Here is an 18832-nt window from a genome sequence, read left to right as displayed (position 1 = left end):
TGCTCATTTTGTGGGTTGATTATCTGCTCCTGCTAAGTCTTCCAGATAAATCTCTTAATCATTGAGTAAGTTTAATGAATATGCTCTTTATTGCATAATTTTATTTCGTAATAACACAGCTACCAGTTCTTCCTTGTTCTTGAATATCATAAAAAGCACTGTACTCGTGACTGTATTCATGACTTCGTCTGAGATATCATTTTCAGTTTATTTTTTTAAAATGTTTCTTTGCAGTGACACATCTCTGGAACTCTGCGTAATGCCAAAAGATGAAGACATTTTACAGCTGGTAGGTTTTATTTCTCATGGGTTTACTTGTCACATTTCCAATAAATCATAATTTCTTGCGCAAACATAGATTCATCTTCAGGCTTTCTCTCGCCTTTGTATTGGCTAGTTAACCTTGATCAATTAAACTTCTGTGAATTCTTATTTGAGAGAATTTTTATTATTTTTAATTTTGTGGCCAGTAATGTCCTTTCAAGTTTAACGTTGTGTTGTGGTCAAAAGATGTGGCTTTTGAAGTTTCTGGGTGAAAAATGGATGAAATTACTTAAGCAAAAGGAATTGTTGGATGGGAAGCAGAGCAGTGGAGACAGATTGCACCAGTTTGCGTAGGTGAAGATGCTCTTCCAGGCAGAGTTCAGTGATCCAGCGGAGCAGAGAACCGTGATGGCGCCTGTGTGTGTGTGTGTGCTTATTTTGAATTCAGCTATAATGAGGTTTTCCTCAGAACTAGGGACATAATGCCAACCCCATATCTGAGAACATTCCAGACGGAACTCCAAATCTCAGGCTGTTACATGCCAGCCACATAAACTCATCTTCCACTGTGGAGCCCTCGGGCACTTTCTGATTTGACAGTAATGAGTTCATCCAGAGTAGAGTTTAAGATTTAGGAATGACACTCATGCTTGTTATTTCAGCTAACAGAAAGCAGTTCTAGCAACAAGTTCTCTTCCAAAACCTACAGTCTTCTACTGTCTGCATAGGGATCTTCCCTCTAAGGCAGCTATGTTCCTCATAAGTGACTGATTTGAAACCCTACATACACTCAGCAAATCTGTACCACATACCAATAACGCTCCTCGCGAGAAGATTTTAACTCACAATTGATTCCAGTAGAGATAGATATCATATCACAAAAACTTTTATTAGAATAAACAATTTTATGATTGTTACATTTAGATATTATTTGTATCATTATTAGTAATTTGATGTCTTTTTGGTTTTTCATAAAAAAAACAATAGTAATCCAAGATTAGGAATATGCTAATATTTTATCAACCCTTATAAACTTTGCAGTCATTTTTGGTCATCAAATAAAAAACTCAAAAGACATTGAATACCTCAAAGAAAACACGTTTATATAAATGTTTAATCTATGGGGGCGTTGAATGCTTTTATAAGATTGATTGACAAATGTTCTAAGGCGTGGAATTATTTTCAGACAGCGCACATCTAAAGTAGTTCTACCAGAAAGACTCGGGAGAATAAATACTGTAACAAATATACATAAACAAATATACATATATACAGCCCAGCAAGCAATATTATGATATAAAGTTCTTTGGCGTTGGCCCCGTCTGTAGCTCGCAAACCAAGGGTACGGACTCTACATTTCCTGCCTGAAGACAAAGGCAGGGGCGCAGCTGAGCCCCTGGGAGGTATGGGAAGGGACCATCCTGGTGGTGGTGGGGAGGATGGAGGGGAAGGAACCATCTTGGTGGTGGTGGGTAGGATGGAGTTGAATAAAAGTGTCAGCATTTGCAAACTCAGACATGTGTAAGTACCGATCTTTTATACCACGAGTATTAGAACATGATTGGATAGATGAGAAGGTAATAAGTGATGTAACAATTGAGTCTTCCCGGCAGAACTTATGCTAAAGCTTCTATTTCCTGGCAGGACTTGACCACATTATAGTTCCACATCACTTCACCAAATGATTTTAGTTATTTCAAATGTCCTTACAGAGTACAACAGAAAAAGAACCAAAACAATTTGAAAGCTACATGGGATTAAAAAATTAGTCCTACACACAAGCATGTTTTAAGGACAAAGACCTTACAAATGTCTTAAAATACATCATCGGAACAATGTTTTGCGGTGTGGTAACCGTAGTATATAACTGGAATAATTGACTTCAATAATTGAAATATTGAAAAATATGGCACTCTGCTTCGCATCGTGGCTGAATTACCACTTTGGGTGTGCATTATTTTTTTAAACAGCCCATTGTCAATTATTCCTTACTCAAACAACACAATACTAATGTTTTAACTTGGGAAGAGTTCAGAGATCAGTATTTGGTGGAATGACCCTGATTTACAATCACAGTTTTCATGAGTCTTGGCATGCTCTCTACCACATAAATGTATGGTAAAAGCTGTAGCCTAAAATTGCCTTAAATTATGCTGATGACAAACTAGCTTTAGAAATTAATGATAAAACACAAAGGATGAGTGTAGGTGGAGTAGAGGCAGGAAAAAAAGGACCATATTACCATGTGCTTGGGAATCATAGGCAGAAGATATGGAATTCAGGGAACGGCAAGTACTGTATGCAAAGTAGTCAGCTGATCAGATCCAAAGCAGCACCTTACAAAGTGACTATTTTGACTGTAAAACTAACAGGTAAAGTACAAACTCATAGCAGGTATAGATTTAAATGTATGTCTATCCATTTGCTTGCCTTATTTGTAGATGCAATTATATTTTTCATTCTTCCATTACACTGCATTAGCTACATTTCAATCCATGTTGCCAGATTGTGTACTTTGTCAAAAATATTGGATAATATTGTTACTTTTTTGTTTGAGAAAATAATTTTTAGCAGTTTTATAATTTATTTTATTTTTTAGAGTGATATATAGTGACAGACCATCCCCTTTAAATCCAATGTGAAAGTGGTCATAGAAGATACCACTCAGACCCGTATTACTCATACAGCAGCCATATCACCCTGTAGCCCAAGACTGGTTGTCCACTAAAGCTAAGCAGGGCTTGGATGGGAGACCTCCTGGGAAAATCAGGTTGCTGCTGGAAGAGGTGTTAGTGAGGCCAGCAGGGGGCGCTCACCCTGTGGTCTGTGTGGGTCCTAATGCCTCAGTATACTGACGGGGACACTATACTGTCAAAGAACATCGTCCTTCAGATGAGACGTTAAACTGAGGTCCTGACTCCCAGCCTTGGCACTTCCTATTAGCCCCATTGTATCATCTTGGTTGCAGTTCCATTAGAATTCCACTGGAGGTGATCGTGGGTAGAGTGCAGAATGAATGGGAGTCTATGGAGCTAGACGGCTAAATGTATCCCTTTCTCCTGCTTGTCGTTGAATCAACGTAGATTTTATTGTTGATTCAGCAAGTTCAATATAGATTATAGTCCAAAAGTCGAATGAACAAGTACTTATGTCCTTTCGATTTCTTACAGGTTAGGTCGTTGTTGGCCGGAACACGCAAGCATTCTGCTATTATGTGACGTCATCACATTTTTGAACGGATTTTTAGAACAGATAAGTGAACTTAAAAATGCAATTTTCAGGTGATTGTATTATCTTAGCCCCCCCCCCCCTTTTGAATGCAACTTTCAAATTACTTGACAAAAAATTACATCCTGAGAAAAGTGGATTTCTGGGGGTGAAACCCCATAGACTCCCATTTATTCTACACTCGCCTGCGAGCGCCCCTGCATGGACAGAGACGTGTTACTGCACGCTTAAAAATAAAGCTTTTTGGGGGGCATTGATGGTTCCATAAAGAATCTTTGACATCCATGGAACCTTTCCATTACAAAAGGTTATTTATAGTAGAAAAAAGTTCTTACGATTATTAAAAAATTGGTTATTTTAAGAAATGTTAACTAAAAGTTTGTTTGGGGAAAACTTTTTGGAACCTTTGTTTTTAAGAGTCTGTTTAGGTGGAAAGGAGCCACATATGCAATGCATAAGAGAAGGTTGGCTGACTGTGAGTTTGTGTTAAAAAGAAGTTTTACTTGGTACACTCTGGAAAGAGCAGCAGTTGTCCCTCTCTGATCTCAAGTGTGTCCTCCTCTGTCTGGTTCATCTCTGGTGTTGGACTGGCAGGCCTCCAGTAGTCTCTCTCTCTCTTTCTGCTGCAGTGTGTATTTATAGCGTGCTTTATCCTGCACTAGAATGACAGCAACACTGTCTGGAATAGGGGCTGATTGCTTCTGGTGTACCTGTAGAGCTCTTGTCATCTTCCTTCACCATTGCTCTTTTTTCCTGTTCTTTCTTGCTTTGTTTTTCCCTCTGTCAATCTAACCTTCCGGCTGCAGTTCTCCAGGGATATCACAGCTCTGGTAAGAAGGAGCTAAACCTGTCAGTTGCTACCTCTTTTCTGTTATGTAATTTTGCCCTTTTGTGGTTGTTTCTTTGCCTTTGCATGAAAATGGCATGTGTATTCCATCTCCCTTGTAATGTCTGTTGAAATCCAGTATTTACCTATCTTAAGAACTGGAAGCTTGGGTACAGTATATGCTTATTCAATCACAAAACACTTTTTTCTGCTAATTTATTCCACTGCCATAAGGTTGCACCTTAAAATTTGTTGGCTTCTGAGTCATCTTTATTTCCATAGAAGAGGTGGAGCAGACAGAGGAAGAGAGAGAGGGAGGGACATGTCTGTGTAACTCGACACCTCAGGTGTACAGTCAAAAGTCCAGCTATCACGTCTGTACTCTCACTAATGCCTGAGCTCTATCATATGCACACTGAGACAGAAATAACTTTATATATTAACCTGGGATAAGAAGACGCATTATAAATTGAGTAATTTCCTGAACAGAATGTAGTATTTTGACCGTAAGGATTTTAGTTGGCTGTTGACTTTGTAAGATGATAACAGAGCAGCTACTAGCGACTGTAGAGTGCTCGGTGAAAGGCTGCCCTCCTCTCGCTTTTTCCTCTTGTCTGCGCACTGCTCTCTCTCCTCAGCTAAAGGTAGGTAAGCCTCTGATACCTAATCCCTCCATGAGGTTAAAAGCATTTGAGCCTGGCTACTTGACCTTTTCCCCTCTCTCACTTTTCCTTTGATGCATTTGAACTTTAGAGACAGACATCGGGGTTAACCTGCCCCCTGTAATTTACTAGATAAATAGTAAAGTAGTAAAATTAATCATGTTTGATACAACATTAACTGTTTGTAATTAATCTATTTTGCATTTCAGTATTTGTTTAGTGCATGTAGTGTTACTCATTTATTATATTTAATAAAATGTCCCTTCTTTGCAGGCCTATTCTCAAGATGCGTACCTAAAAGGAAATGAGGCATATAGTGGAAATGCCCAGAACATCCCCGAACCGCCCCCAATATGTTACCCACGGATAGAGCCCAATGCCTTGGCCATGGCACAGGTGTCAGAGCCATCATGCTCTGCCGAGGCATCATGTGGAACCAGACAAGGAGCAAATAGATGCCACAAGCCTTACATAGGCTGCCACATTGATATACCTGTATCTCCCCCTATCCCATCTCAAACTGTTGTGCGTGTATTTAATGAGAATGTTAGGACAATGGTAGCATCACCTGAAACTACAGATCAAACTTCACATGTGGCCTGGGCTGGTCCCTGCCACAGGATGGAGGAGAATCAGAATGCGGCTTCAACAGACCCGAGCTTTAACAGGTCCAGAGCTCATGTCACTTCATCTCTCCCCGCATCTGGGGCAGCACAATCACCGCACAAACCCAACAGAATTGCAGAGCCCACTGGGTTCTCTGTCAAAACTGCACAGACTTGCATAGACATGAAGCCTGTATCTTCTCACAGACATACCTTAACCACAACAGCAGAAACCTTCCCATCAGCCACCTCTCCCACCCCTTACACACCATCTCCTCCACCAGCCACCCCTTCCCCCTGCTCTCCCCATCAAAAAATTGACTGGAGGAACTACACCACTTACAAGGATTACATTGACAACAAACGGCTCTACATGTATGGCTCGCGGACTATTCAGGAACGCCTTGACAGTCTGCGAGCTGCATCCCCATCCAGTACAGGCGAATACAGCAAGCCGAAGAGTGCTTCAACAACAGCTACGCCATCACGGGGCTTTTCTGGATCACAGCTGAGGCGGAGAAGCGCCTCACATGATCGAAGTTATCAGGTATCTACTGTGCTGCCTTTGCGTAGTGCTTCTCAGGAGAGGCTTGGTGGTTCAGAACAGACTGCTCTAGCACGGAATTGGCCCCGCAGTGCTTCCCAGGATGCCCTCCCGTCGGCCCCCACAGGTATGCTGAAACCTCGAGCATATTCTTGTGACTATCTGGGCAGACAGAATGAAAATGAAACATCTATGTTGGACAGGCAGGCATGTTGCAGAACTGAGACAGAGGATTTGTTACTTATGCACAGAGGGGATGAGGCAAGAGTAAGCAGGCAGTCTTCTTCCTTACGCATGGCGCCTCACAGAACACAGGGTGTATTTAGCCCAGACAGACGAGGTGGCAGTTACCCAGGTTTGCATATCACCCCTCTCTTCAGCAGAGGTACGGATTCATTGCTTAACTCCAGAGCTGAAAGCCTGGGTAACACCTCTGCACCTTCATTAAACAGACCCTCACTGCTACCTGAGAAAAATTATGTCTCAGACCCTTCAAGTGCTGCTGCTTCTTATATAGCTTCTGCCCTGGCCTCAATACAAGGCCACATCACTGGTAGTTCCAACACAGGCCCCATCAAAGACCAAAGAACACCACTCACTGCCAACCACATGCCCCGCAATGCAAAGCAGTTACAACCCAGGGGGCGGGGAGACAGCCTTCATGATCCTGTCAGAGAGGTAGTCCGTGGACATCGCTCTTCTTCTTGTTCTGCCGTCACTAAACCTAACAGAACAAAGCAAGGTGGATCCAAGCCTGACCAGTTACTGACCAATAATGGAACAGTTCCTCAGGAGCCTAGGTACATAGAACCACAAACTCCCAATGAGAAGGTGGTGGAAGGCATTGAGGGTCCAAATGCCACTGTAGTAGTGGTTCGGAGGGAGAAGTCTGGATCTCAACCTATCCGCCACACTTCCTACATTCTGGCGGTGAATGAGACAGAGAGAGGGGCTGAACCACCTGCAGTCTCCAACACATGCTGGCTGCCTAACAATACCCCACGCGAAATGCACACGAGGAAACCAGGAGACCCGTGTAAAACCTCCTTTTCAAGCAACCTTGATGACTCACTGGACTCCATTCCCTTCATTGGTGAGAGGCTTTTTAAACTATACAAGATAATCACATATTCTGTTGCTATAGCAACTGTTCAGTCTATCCTGAAAGGAGATGAGTTTCGAAAAGGTTAACATGTTTTTAATGTATTTTTTGTTATTTTACTTTCAAATACTTTTGTCCTGTAGTTCCAGCATCTTCCAAATTCATATAAAAATGTATACTTTTACATATACAAGGGGGTTTGCATATGCCAGTTGCCTCTCTTTTGGCTGTTTGCTTGCTTAATTTTTGTGTAGGTAAAATGTTGTGTTAGTAGTTTGTTTAGCAAAGTGATTCTCAGAACATGTGTTCCTGCTGTATCTCTGTTTATAATATTAAGTAGCTGTTGGGACACAGGGAAAAGACTTTGTCTCAACATTCACTGTTTTATATTATTCAGAGCTAAACATCTAACTAAACATCTGAACTTCATCTCCCTACTTTTTACACAAGGATGTCATTGTGTACTCCATTGTGCTGCCACACTAGAGCAGGTCTTGATGAATTAGCTTTTTATTGCTAAGATAAATCATATAAAGGGCCACACTGTTTCTTCGTTCTTAATGGGCCAGGCTTTGCATAGAGAGCTTTAGATCAAGTGGTGTACATCAGTGAGGTTTTATGATGTTAACAGTAATAACAGCAGGATAAACAGCTAAACTCAATGTAAACAAAGTTGGCAGAGAGGAGTGATGAGTAATTTGTCATAGCAGAATTTGTTGATTGGTCATCACAAATGGTTGTGCTTCTCAAGATACAGTTCCATACTCCACCAGCCTGGACATTTAATTATAGAATGTGTCATGGGCTTTGATATGTACACAACTAGTTCAGTGTGTTTGTGAAGTGCATGGGTCAGTCCCTGGGAGCATCCTCAAATTGTAATGTACACCAGTACAGTGATAGGACATGACATCATAGTCCACAGGGGCACAGATAATGTGACATACTGACACATTCCACCCAAGGCAGCCACTTCCACTGCCATTCCCTGACACTTTCCCACTCCCCCCAGTTCATCCACAGCTTGGAAACCTCAAACAAACAGGAGGGCAGTAAAGTGATATGACAAAGTAATGGAACACACCAGTGGAAACTAGCTCAAATATTTCTCTTTTTTGATTACTTCCTGAAATCTAATCTCTTTCAAAACAATGTTGTTGTTTTTTTGGTATAATGTGTTTTACAGTGTGTTGGTCAGGAAATCCTAACGTTCCTCTATCATCCATCTACCTAAAATATGGCTTATCATTTGGAACATTCAAGTAGCAACTTTACATAACTCTAACGTTAACCTAGATAAATGTGCGCTATTACTGGGTGCATATCCATGTGTTCGTGCTGAGTGTGGAAGCTGTAAAAATATTATCAATAATTTATGACAACATATGTTTTTATATTTCTTTAACTCATCAAAAGTTGTTTAGCAATTTAAGTCAGTTTAATGTTATATAAGTTGAAATGACTTATACATCCAAGTTAATTGTACTTAAATATTTAAGGCAGCAACTTTTTAAACAGTGTGAAGTATAAGCGTGCTTTACTCGCATAACATTGAGGCACCGGCTTGATCACTTGCATTTTTTAAACTTAAAATTCAATTTTTTGTCACGTGTAATACATAATTCCAAACAGTCTACTTTTATTTGTGTACTCTCACAATAACAAAAAAACGCTGTGCCTTAAAAAAAAAACAGGATGTGCTTTTTGACATCTCTGTCTCTGTGAACTGGAGCGTGTCACAAAAATTAACAAAAACTCAGCTAGTACTTGCCTTACAGACATGAGAAATATATCTATAGAGAGCTACAAATGTCTACTTTTAAACGAACCAATTTGAAAACAAATACTTTGATTATGTAATCCGTATGAAAGGTAATTTTTCTTTCTATAGGCACGTTTACTATACTTTGATGTCGAGTCAGCATCGTCAACTTCATCTTTGCAGCCGAAACTGACACAGAAAACACTAGTTTATTAATAAACAATTAAAATGTCTCCTTGATATTTTTTCCTCCACATTCATAATCATTACTTTTGCCAGTGCTTTGCGGCAAGCTTTATGCCTGTGCTTGTGTGCAGAATAGGCTTCCACACCCAGTAATATTTAAGTAATTAAATTAAGATAGGCTAAACGTGCAATTAGTCGACTATTGGCTTAAATTAACAACTATTAGTCAACTAGGAAAAATTTTAGTCTGGGGCAGCCCTAGTACACTTTTTTTAAGTTAATTTGATACACTTTGGTTTGGGTTTGTTTTGTGATTGGTTTTGTGTTTTATTTGAAAGACTATGACTATGGTAGAGTTTATGTTTAATTTGGCTGACTGTGTTGGGTCTGGTAGACTGCAAACTTATGGGGGGGGGGGGGGGGGGGCAACTCTCCTCTTGACTGTCTGATTCTGTTGTGTCTATTGGACTACATTACTTCATGCAATACACTACAAAGATAAAAGATCTTATGAGTGTCTCATGTCTGTTGTCATCAGATGAGCCGTCAAGCTCAAGTAATAACCATGACACAACACACATTCCTGCATCTGCCGTGATTTCCAGCACGCCTATCATCACCACCATCCCACCCAGTCCAACTTCCCCTTCTCCCGTTATACGCCGACAGCTGTCCCATGACCAGGGTGAGGAACATCTCTGCCAACACATACAATATTTTAGTGATATCCGAAATGTGTCTCTTTTTTAACTATGAATTCACCCAAATCTCCAACCTAGATTCTTTACGACTCACAATTCTGGAATCTGATTCTGGAGCTAAAACAGAGCGCTCCAGATCCTTTGATGAGGGCTTGGATAATTACAGAGAAGAAGGAAGAGGGTATGTTTACAGTCACTACTTAAAATCAAATCAGTACAGTGACCACAAGGATGAAAAGTCAACCTTCTTCCATTACTGACTCTCGCATTATATGACCTCTGTGTTTACTGTGTTTGTACAGGCGGTCAATTAAACACACCCATGGATTCAAGGGCCTTAGAAAGGTGAGACTGCTGTAATAGAGATAATAAATGACTAAGACTCACACTAACTGCATTATGATTAGTTTACACCTTAGATAAAGTTCTGTCCAGTTGGCACCTGATCTCCAGCCAACATCAGGGGCCCTATTTTAATGATCTAAGCGCATGGTCTAAAGCGCATAGCGCAAGTGCACTTAGGGCGTGTTTGAATCCACTTTTGCTAGTTTAACAACAGGAAAAATGGTCAGGGCTCGGCGCATGGTCTAAAAGGGTTGTCCCTATGATCTTAATGAGTAATAGGCAGGCCCAATAATCAACATATTTAATTATTTTGATTTAAAATGTAAAACAATTTCAGAGTGAATTTTCTGCCAATAGCATTGCTTGTCATCTAATAATCTGATGTCCTTTTCAATTTGACAATTGAACTCAATGGTCCTCATTTCAGTGGCAGTGTCAAAGAATGTGAATTGTGCGTTGGTGTGTTTCAGGCTGTTGACGGGTCCTCTGAGGACTCTGACTCTAGGAGAGACTCTACTTCAAATGTCTTCACTGATGCCACAAAGGAGGGTCTGCTTCATTTCCGGCAGCTGAACTCCGATAAGGGCAAGGTACAACACCATTAAACACCAACATTCACAATTATGTTTTCTCTTGTTCTAGGTCATAGTACTAAATGAAAGTGTCGGGAGAGCATGCTGGTCTGTGATGCTGTAGGAGTCCTTGTCAAACATATTGTAAACATGTTGAAACGAGTCTGAATGTGAATGGCTGGCAGGCTTTCAGAAACATTTAATGTTGAGATCTTGTCTTATGAGATTTTGTCATATTTTACACCACTCGGACAGATTTAAAAGTTAAAACACGTACAATATGTGGTACATTGAAACAATAAGACTGTTATAGTGATTTTTACCTCAATTAAGGGTGTAAAATGACAGCAGCAGCAGGTATATGATAAAAGTTTTTCCTTTTTGTCGCCATCTCTGTTCGAAATCTGCAATTAAAGTTATTTGCGGAATTATCAACTTTACGTGGGTTGTGCCTCGGCGCGGCACAGCGCGGATGAATCCAATATTTTGAGGTGAATGTGCGGCTGTCAGTCACCGCGCTGGTGTGGATACTGTCATTCGAAATGTATGACCAACATAAGAATTTTCACTGGAAAATGTAATCCGAACAAGTAACATCCACTTTTGTTCTGACCAACTAAGGGAAAAAAAGCATAGCAGTAAATCGCGCTGATTAAATCTAACGAATGATTATCATATTACGTCAAACCGTGCAAATTATACTTGTTTTTCTTAAATTTTTAATGTTAACAACATCAGCATTGCGTGACTACATTTAATGCCCTTCCAATATTTGTCCTTGTTTGTCTTTTTTTCCGTAGCCACTCCAAAGTCTTTTGCATTTTACAACGGGTGAATCTCCAGTGTCGTTTGAACCTTTCTGGAACCGCCATCAAATTGATAAGTTTAATTATATTAAGTGCTGTGAGAAAAGGCTATAAATCGCCTCACAACATCCTCACAAGTAATATAGCCTACTAGCCGAGACACCTTTATGTGTACAGATGTGACGTAATGACGCAAAATCTCCTGTGGAAATCCACCATTACCACTGGAATTAAAAACATTAGTACAAGCTTACCGTTTTGAGTTGAAGGCAAGCAGATAGTTTTAAACACTGGCTGGTTATGTACTTTCTCAAAAACTTATTTTGGATAATTTGTAACCCAAAAAAGTTACGGACTGCAGCTTTAATCAAACTTATTTAACAATCAGCTACTCAAGTAGCTAAAAAATTGTTGTACAAACATTCAAATTGCACAGAAGGCAGTTTTTAGTTCGAATCAGAATAATTTCTACTCCAGTTTATTGTTGAAATATACACATTTAAATGACAATAAACTGTAATAACTTGTTTTTATGACAGATTTATTTAAACATACATTAAATAATGAAGACATCACTAACAGGTTAAATAAAACGAACCTAATGATGAGGCTAATGAAGATGTAATACAGTGCATTTAGCAAAATGCTCTTTCAAGAGTTTTTTTTTCTTAACTAAATTTATTGACATTGAGTGACATTTTCTTTCGCCAGTTGAAACACTTCATGAGAAATTACAGTACATGAGAGGATTCATTACAGCAAGTTGTAATGTATCTTTCTACATACCTTCTGGTGTTTACCCTGTTTATTTTGTGCTGTAACTAGTAGTAAAGAGGAGATAAGATGATTCACATTTACGGTTTATTAGTTTGCAGCTGGAACTGTGGCAGCTATAGCGATCTGTCATGCCGTATTAAATAGCGCTAAAAGGACATTTATGGTTTGAATTTCGTAATAAAATCACCCAGATGTGATTATTGAAAGGCAGGTACAAATGTTTTGTGAAGTTTTGTTCACGCATCAACAGAAAACAGCACAGACTAAAACATTTTACATTTAAGAAACCATATCATTACCGATTAAAATCGAGAAATTAATATTGTCAATCCAAAGCTTGTGTCCACCCTATAATAAGCGGGATAATGTATCATAATTTTTATCAAATAAACCCATTCATAAATTTAATTAAAATGTAGGCTGTTTACAGTTGACAAGCAGCTTGTGTATATTTGCTATTTTAACTTGGCTCATTCAATTCAATAATATTTTCATAATTCTGTTATCTTTTCTACAGCGTGTTGGCAGCGGAATGCGGTCATGGAAGCAGATCTATGCTGTGCTTCGTGGTCACTGCCTCTACCTGTACAAAGACAAGAGGGACGGACAAACCAACGCCAACTCCCAGATCGAAGACGAGCCTCTGCCGATCAGCATCAAAGCCTGTCTCATTGACATCTCCTACAGTGACACAAAGCGGAAGAACGTCCTCCGGCTGACGACGTCAGACTGTGAATACCTGTTCCAGGCGGAGGATCGAGAGGAAATGCTGTCCTGGATCCGAGTCATTCAAGAGAACAGCAACTTGGATGAAGAGGTGAATGATCAGCACTTTTTCCTTCAAATACAATTTCAATTCATATTTATAAAGGAGCAGTACCAGCCATTCAGTTAGTGACTTTGGAATTCATAGTGTCTGAATTACTTACATCTTTACTATCCCAATTATGTTAAGACTGACCTGAATGCTTGGAAGTTGTTGTTTTTTTCTGAGTTTTTTATTTAATTTTTATTTTTATTCAGAGATTAAATATTTGTTGAGAGTTTTGTCAGAGCAGAGTCTTAGGCCCGATGTCCACCAAAGCATTTTTCCCTAAGGCTAGCGTATTTCAATGCGACTGCCACATTTTTTTAAATGCCACCAGCATGACGAGGCGCTGAGCGTCTATATTCCGGTTATGGCATTTCTTACCATATTATTTTTTATGTATTACCGTAATTATAAACACAAACAGTATCACATTTTTACTGCACTTTGTTATTCTTCTAGTTATTTACCTTTACATGCACATTTTCAGCAGAGGGTGAAGTCAGTATATACATTAACAATGATTTGAAAACTCACAGAAAACAATGTGTTTGAATTTTAAAGACATGGCATTGAGTGGTATGAGATCCATCTAGTAATCTTCAACCACAGTAAGGAAAGACATCACAATATAGTAAAGCTGCCTGAATTCAGAGACGTTACTAATGTAAATCAAAGCCATACCACATATTTCTCAACATTGTCACTTAAATTACTAAATAAATTTGTAAAATGTTAAACACACATCAAACTCCTTGATAACCTTTTTGAGTTTTGTACACTCTTGATTTGAACAAAACAACAATATGCTAAGTCCATTCATTACTTTTATTCATTACTGAGCATCAGACTTTTCAGACATTTTCAGGATTTTTACCTATGACATCCAAACATATTTTCAATTAACTGTTTGAGAATCGCTTACTCTCGCTTAAAACAAAACCAATAAATATTGAAATATCTTAAAAGAATAATACTAACCAATATTTAAATCCCTTAATTGCCTTAACTCAATGAACGCTCAGACGTGTGCCAAAGTGGGCTAGACAACACTATAAAAACAATATAGCTTTTAATCTAAATCCAAAGGATCACAATGGCTGATGGGAAACCTTTTTTAATTTTTTTAAACAATCGTCATTTTTCCAGTTTCATTTAGTGACGTGAGTGGTGCGGGGTAAGTCTATCCAAGTCTAGTACCTTATATCGATATGGTGGATGTTTTGGACTTCCTCATGAATCATGGAAAAAGGCCCTATTTAAAGATAGTTTTAACAATAGCTGAATATAACCTAGGGCTTTTTTTGTAAGAAATACTAACTCTTGAGGAAAAACATGGCATCTTCACTATAGGGTGTCTGCTTCTGATAGCACAGGGTTATCCAAAAGCCCTCTGGTGTGTTTGGGGATTCCACTCTTACATTTCATCCACTCGCTTTTGTCTGCCTTCTCTCTCGTTCCTTCTTCCTTTTGTAGAATGCGACCGTTACTAGCACAGACCTCATCAACCGGAAAATAAAGGAGTACAACACTCTTATGAGGTAAGCAGGAAGAAGGGAAGAATTCCCATCTGTTTTTTGTAGACTTCTTACTTATCTAGATCTTGACTTGGATTATGTGTGTTGCAGTCCACCCAGCGGTAAGACAGAACCCTCGCCCAAGGCCTCCCGTCAGTCCCTGCGCATCAGGCAGACATTACTGGGTGGTAAGGGCGAGAATAAAGCCACAAGTCCTCACTCACCAAACAAGGACCACGACAGGAAAGCCATGCACAAAGGTAACAGCATCAAGGGCACTAACTCTGGATTCTTTGAATTGTATTCAGTACTTTTAAGTATCAATAAAAATGTTGTCCAGTACTTGTGTGTGTTAAAGGTGCAGAAAGTGATTTCTGAGAAACCCTGTTGAAAGTGGATCGGACCGAATACCACAACACACACAACTGATTGTAGTCAATCATCAGTAGGGGGCATATACACTCATAATGGGAGAGGAGAGATTTAAAGAAACACTGTAGAAAGAGAGATAGCTGAGAGACATTACAAAATAGAAACAGTCAGAGTGATATCACTGGAAAAAGAAGGGTTCTGATCAGGCAAGAGCTTTAGGACCTGCGTTAATATTAGAAAAACTTTCCAGTGCTGGAGAGACTATGTTTCACAGAACCAAGATATGCTGTTGTTGTAATGTTAGCTATAGTAACGTCTACGGTTACGTATGTAACCCTCGTTCCCTGAGTAGGGAACGGAGACGTTACGTCGGATGACGACGAATGGGGTTTCGCTTAGAAAGCCTATCAACTTCGAGTATTACAAAACGAGCCAATGGCAAAGAAATGCCATGGGTCTGCGGAATTTGCATGGCGTAACTCCGCCCCACCTCGTGGGTATAAAAGGAGGAAGCCGGCAGCAAGCAGATATGTTTCTTCGCTGAGGAGCCAAGACTGAGCTCAGGCGATCCCCGCGGTACAGCGGAAAGTGGCAGGCAGACGTAACGTCTCCGTTCCCTACTCAGGGAACGAGGGTTACATACGTAACCGTAGACGTTCCCTTTCGTTGTCACTCCGAGTTACGTCGGATGACGACGAATGGGGTTACCAGTCTAATCACGCCACCTTCTCAGCTGTCTTCCAGTGCCCTGCGTAAATCGAGATCCCTGTCAGCCTGGACAAAGGACTCCATATAACACAGGAATACCAAGGTACACTGGGAAGCATATACCAAGCTTAGGGGAAGTATGCAATTAATGCCAGCCCGGAGGGGGGGGACTTAGAGAATACACATATGACCCGAAGGAAGCATATGGAAACACTGGGGTGTCCAGCCGCAGGTGGAATATTTCAACCCCAGGGGTGGCAAGGTGGCTTGCCAAGGGAAAGACACACGCTCAGAGAGGCTTACAGTGGAAATACACATGTGGGGGTCGCTCAGAGGAGGGACCATGCACACGGGAGGCACCTAGCCGACGCACAGGCAATAGACACTGGCGCCGACGTCAGGAGTGCTGGAGGAGCTCAGGGCTTTCGGAGAAGCTCACCTGAGGAAAGTATCGCACGTATCCAGTCCGTGGAGTGGAATGGCGAGCAAGCGAAGACACCTGAGCGGGTCCGGTACTAGCTGGTTGAAGCGAGTACACGAGAGGACACAGGCTCCACTCGGAGATTATAGAATCTGGCGAATGTGTTAGGTGTCGCCCAGCCTGCAGCTCTGCAGATGTCTGTTAGCGAGGCGCCATGCGCTAGAGCCCAAGAGGACGCCACACTCCGGGTGGAGTGGGCAGTCACACCAAGGGGGCACGGTCGACCTTGCTGCTGGTAAGCCAAAGCAATGGTGTCCACTATCCAGTGAGACAACCTTTGCTTGGAGAGAGCCTTTCCCTTCAGCTTCCCACCATAACAGACAAAGAGCTGGTCTGAGGTCCTGAAACACTGCGTTCTGTCTTCATAGGCGCGGAGAGCGCGTACTGGACAGAGCAGTGCCAAGGCTGGGTCTGCCTCCTCCGAGGGCAGCGCTTGCAGGTTCACCACCTGGTCCCGAAAGGGAGTGGTAGGAACCTTGGGCACATATCCAGGCCGGGGTCTCAGGATCACGTGAGAGGAAGCCGGCCCAAATTCCAGGCACGCTTCGTCAACGGAGAATGCGTGCAGGTCCCCAACCCTCTTGATGGAGGCCAGTGCAACCAGGAGCGCTGTCTTCATAGACAGGAACTTAAGCTCGACTGATTGCAGGGGTTCAAAGGGAGCACTCTTCAGGGCAGTTAGAACCACTGAGAGGTCCCAAGAGGGAACGAGAGGAGGACGAGGAGGATTTAGTCTCCTCGCTCCTCTCAGGAACCTGATGATCAGGTCGTGCTTCCCCACCGACTTACCTTCGATGAGGTCATGATGTGCGGCAATGGCGGCAACATAGACCTTCAGGGTGGAGGGAGACAGCCTTCGCTCCAGCCCCTGTTGAAGGAAGGAAAGCAAAACACTGATCGAGCATCTCCGGGGGTCTTCTCGGTGAGAAGAGCACCAGTTGACGAAGAGGTTCCACTTCAACGCATAGACGTGTCTCGTGGACGACGCTCTAGCGGAAGTGATGGTAGCCACCACCGCTGGTGGTAGGGTGCTCAAACCTGCCTCGTCCCATCCAGGAGCCACACGTGGAGGTTCCAAAGATCGGGACGAGGGTGCCATAGGGTGCCCCGTCCCTGAGAAAGAAGGTTCTTCCTCAGAGGGATCGGCCAGGGAGGTGCTGTCGCGAGGAGTACTAGTTCGGGGAACCAGGTCCGGTTGGGCCAGTAAGGGGCAACCAGAATGACCTGCTCCTCGTCCTCCCTGACCTTGCGCAAAGTGTGCGCAAGAAGGCTCACTGGGGGAAATGCATACTTGCGGCCCTGCGGCCAGCTGTGCGCCAGAGCATCCGTGCCGAGCGTGCCCTCGGTCAGGGAATAGAACTGGGCACAATGGGTCGAATCGTGAGAGGCAAACAGATCTATCTGCGCGTCCCCGAACTGGTCCCAAATCAGCTGAACCGACTGGGGATGGAGTCGCCATTCTCCAGGGAGGGGCTGAAGCCGTGAGAGCTCGTCGGCTGCACAGTTCAGCGCTCCGGGAATGAAGATGGCTCGAAGCGACCTCAGATGCTTCTGACTCCATAGGAGGAGGTGGCGAGCGAGTTGTGACATACGGCGGGAGCGTAGACCACCTTGATGGTTGATGTACGCTACAGTGGCGGTATTGTCTGAGCGGACTAGTACGTGTTGACCCCTGAGCAACGCCCGGAAGCGGTGCAGGGCAAGGCGTACTGCCAACAACTCGAGGCAATTGACATGCCACAGCCGCTGGGGTCCTGTCCAGGAGCCCGCAGCAGCATGTCCATTGCACATGGCGCCCCAGCCCGTGGTGGAGGCATCTGTTGAGACAACAACATGCCGGGAAGCTCGTGCCAGGGGGACACCGGCCCTGAGAAAATCGAGGTTCGTCCACGGGGTGAAGAACTGACGGCAGGTCGGAGTAACTGGTACTCGGAACGTGCCGTGTTGCCATGCCCACCTCGGGACTCGGTCGCGAAGCCAAAGCTGAAGCGGTCTCATATGAAGCAATCCGAGCGGCGTGACCGCGGCTGCAGATGCCATATGCCCCAGGAGCCTCTGAAAAAGTTTCAGTGGAACCGCACTCTTGCCCTCGAATTGTCTTAGGCAAGTCAGGAGTGACTGCGCGCGCTCGCTCGTAAGCTGCGCGGACATGGCGACCGAGTCGATGTCCATACCGAGAAAAGAGATCCTCTGCACGGGGCAAAGTTTGCTCTTCTCCCAGTTGACCCGAAGGCCCAGACGGGCTAGGTGCCGGAGCACTAGGTCCCTGTGTTCGCAAACCTGATCTCGAGAGTGAGCTAGGATCAGCCAGTCGTCGATATAACTCAGGATGCGAACCCCTTGCTCTCGAAGGGGAACAAGGGCCGCCTCGACGACCTTCGTGAAGATGCGAGGAGACAGGGCTAGCCCGAAAGGGAGAACCGCATACTGGTATGCCTGCCCCTCGAAAGCAAACCGGAGGAACGGTCTGTGTCGAGGAAGAATGGAGACATGAAAGTAGGCGTCCTTCAGGTCGATCGCTGCAAACCAATCCTGGGGCCGTATGCATTCGAAAACGCGTTTGGCG

The 18832-nt window shown here is 42.7% G+C and overlaps 1 protein-coding gene across 6 annotated transcripts in view; it reads left to right on the top strand.

Annotated features, from left to right (window-relative positions):
- The window catches only part of arhgap21a (Rho GTPase activating protein 21a), a 110786-nt gene that overhangs the window by 73776 nt on the left and 18178 nt on the right, over nt 1-18832 (top strand). For 4 of the 6 annotated variants that reach the window (XM_077244228.1, XM_077244226.1, XM_077244231.1 and 1 more), the window contains 10 exons: nt 235-289; nt 4299-4322; nt 5254-7222; nt 9718-9864; nt 9959-10061; nt 10183-10225; nt 10696-10815; nt 12898-13197; nt 14665-14729; nt 14817-14965. In XM_077244228.1, the coding sequence (XP_077100343.1) occupies nt 235-289; nt 4299-4322; nt 5254-7222; nt 9718-9864; nt 9959-10061; nt 10183-10225; nt 10696-10815; nt 12898-13197; nt 14665-14729; nt 14817-14965 (2975 nt within the window). Of the gene's footprint in view, nt 1-234; nt 290-4298; nt 4323-4374; nt 4963-5253; nt 7223-9717; nt 9865-9958; nt 10062-10182; nt 10226-10695; nt 10816-12897; nt 13198-14664; nt 14730-14816; nt 14966-18832 lie in introns of those variants that run through there. The other 2 variants (XM_077244227.1, XM_077244230.1) reach the window with 2 other exon arrangements.

Source organism: Siphateles boraxobius, unplaced genomic scaffold, assembly GCF_051911475.1.
Source record: "Siphateles boraxobius isolate OS27281-9 unplaced genomic scaffold, OSU_SipBor_1 26, whole genome shotgun sequence".
Classification (NCBI taxonomy): domain Eukaryota; kingdom Metazoa; phylum Chordata; class Actinopteri; order Cypriniformes; family Leuciscidae; genus Siphateles; species Siphateles boraxobius.
Note: the sequence above shows the minus strand (reverse complement) of the source record. Positions and strands in the feature narration are given on the sequence as shown.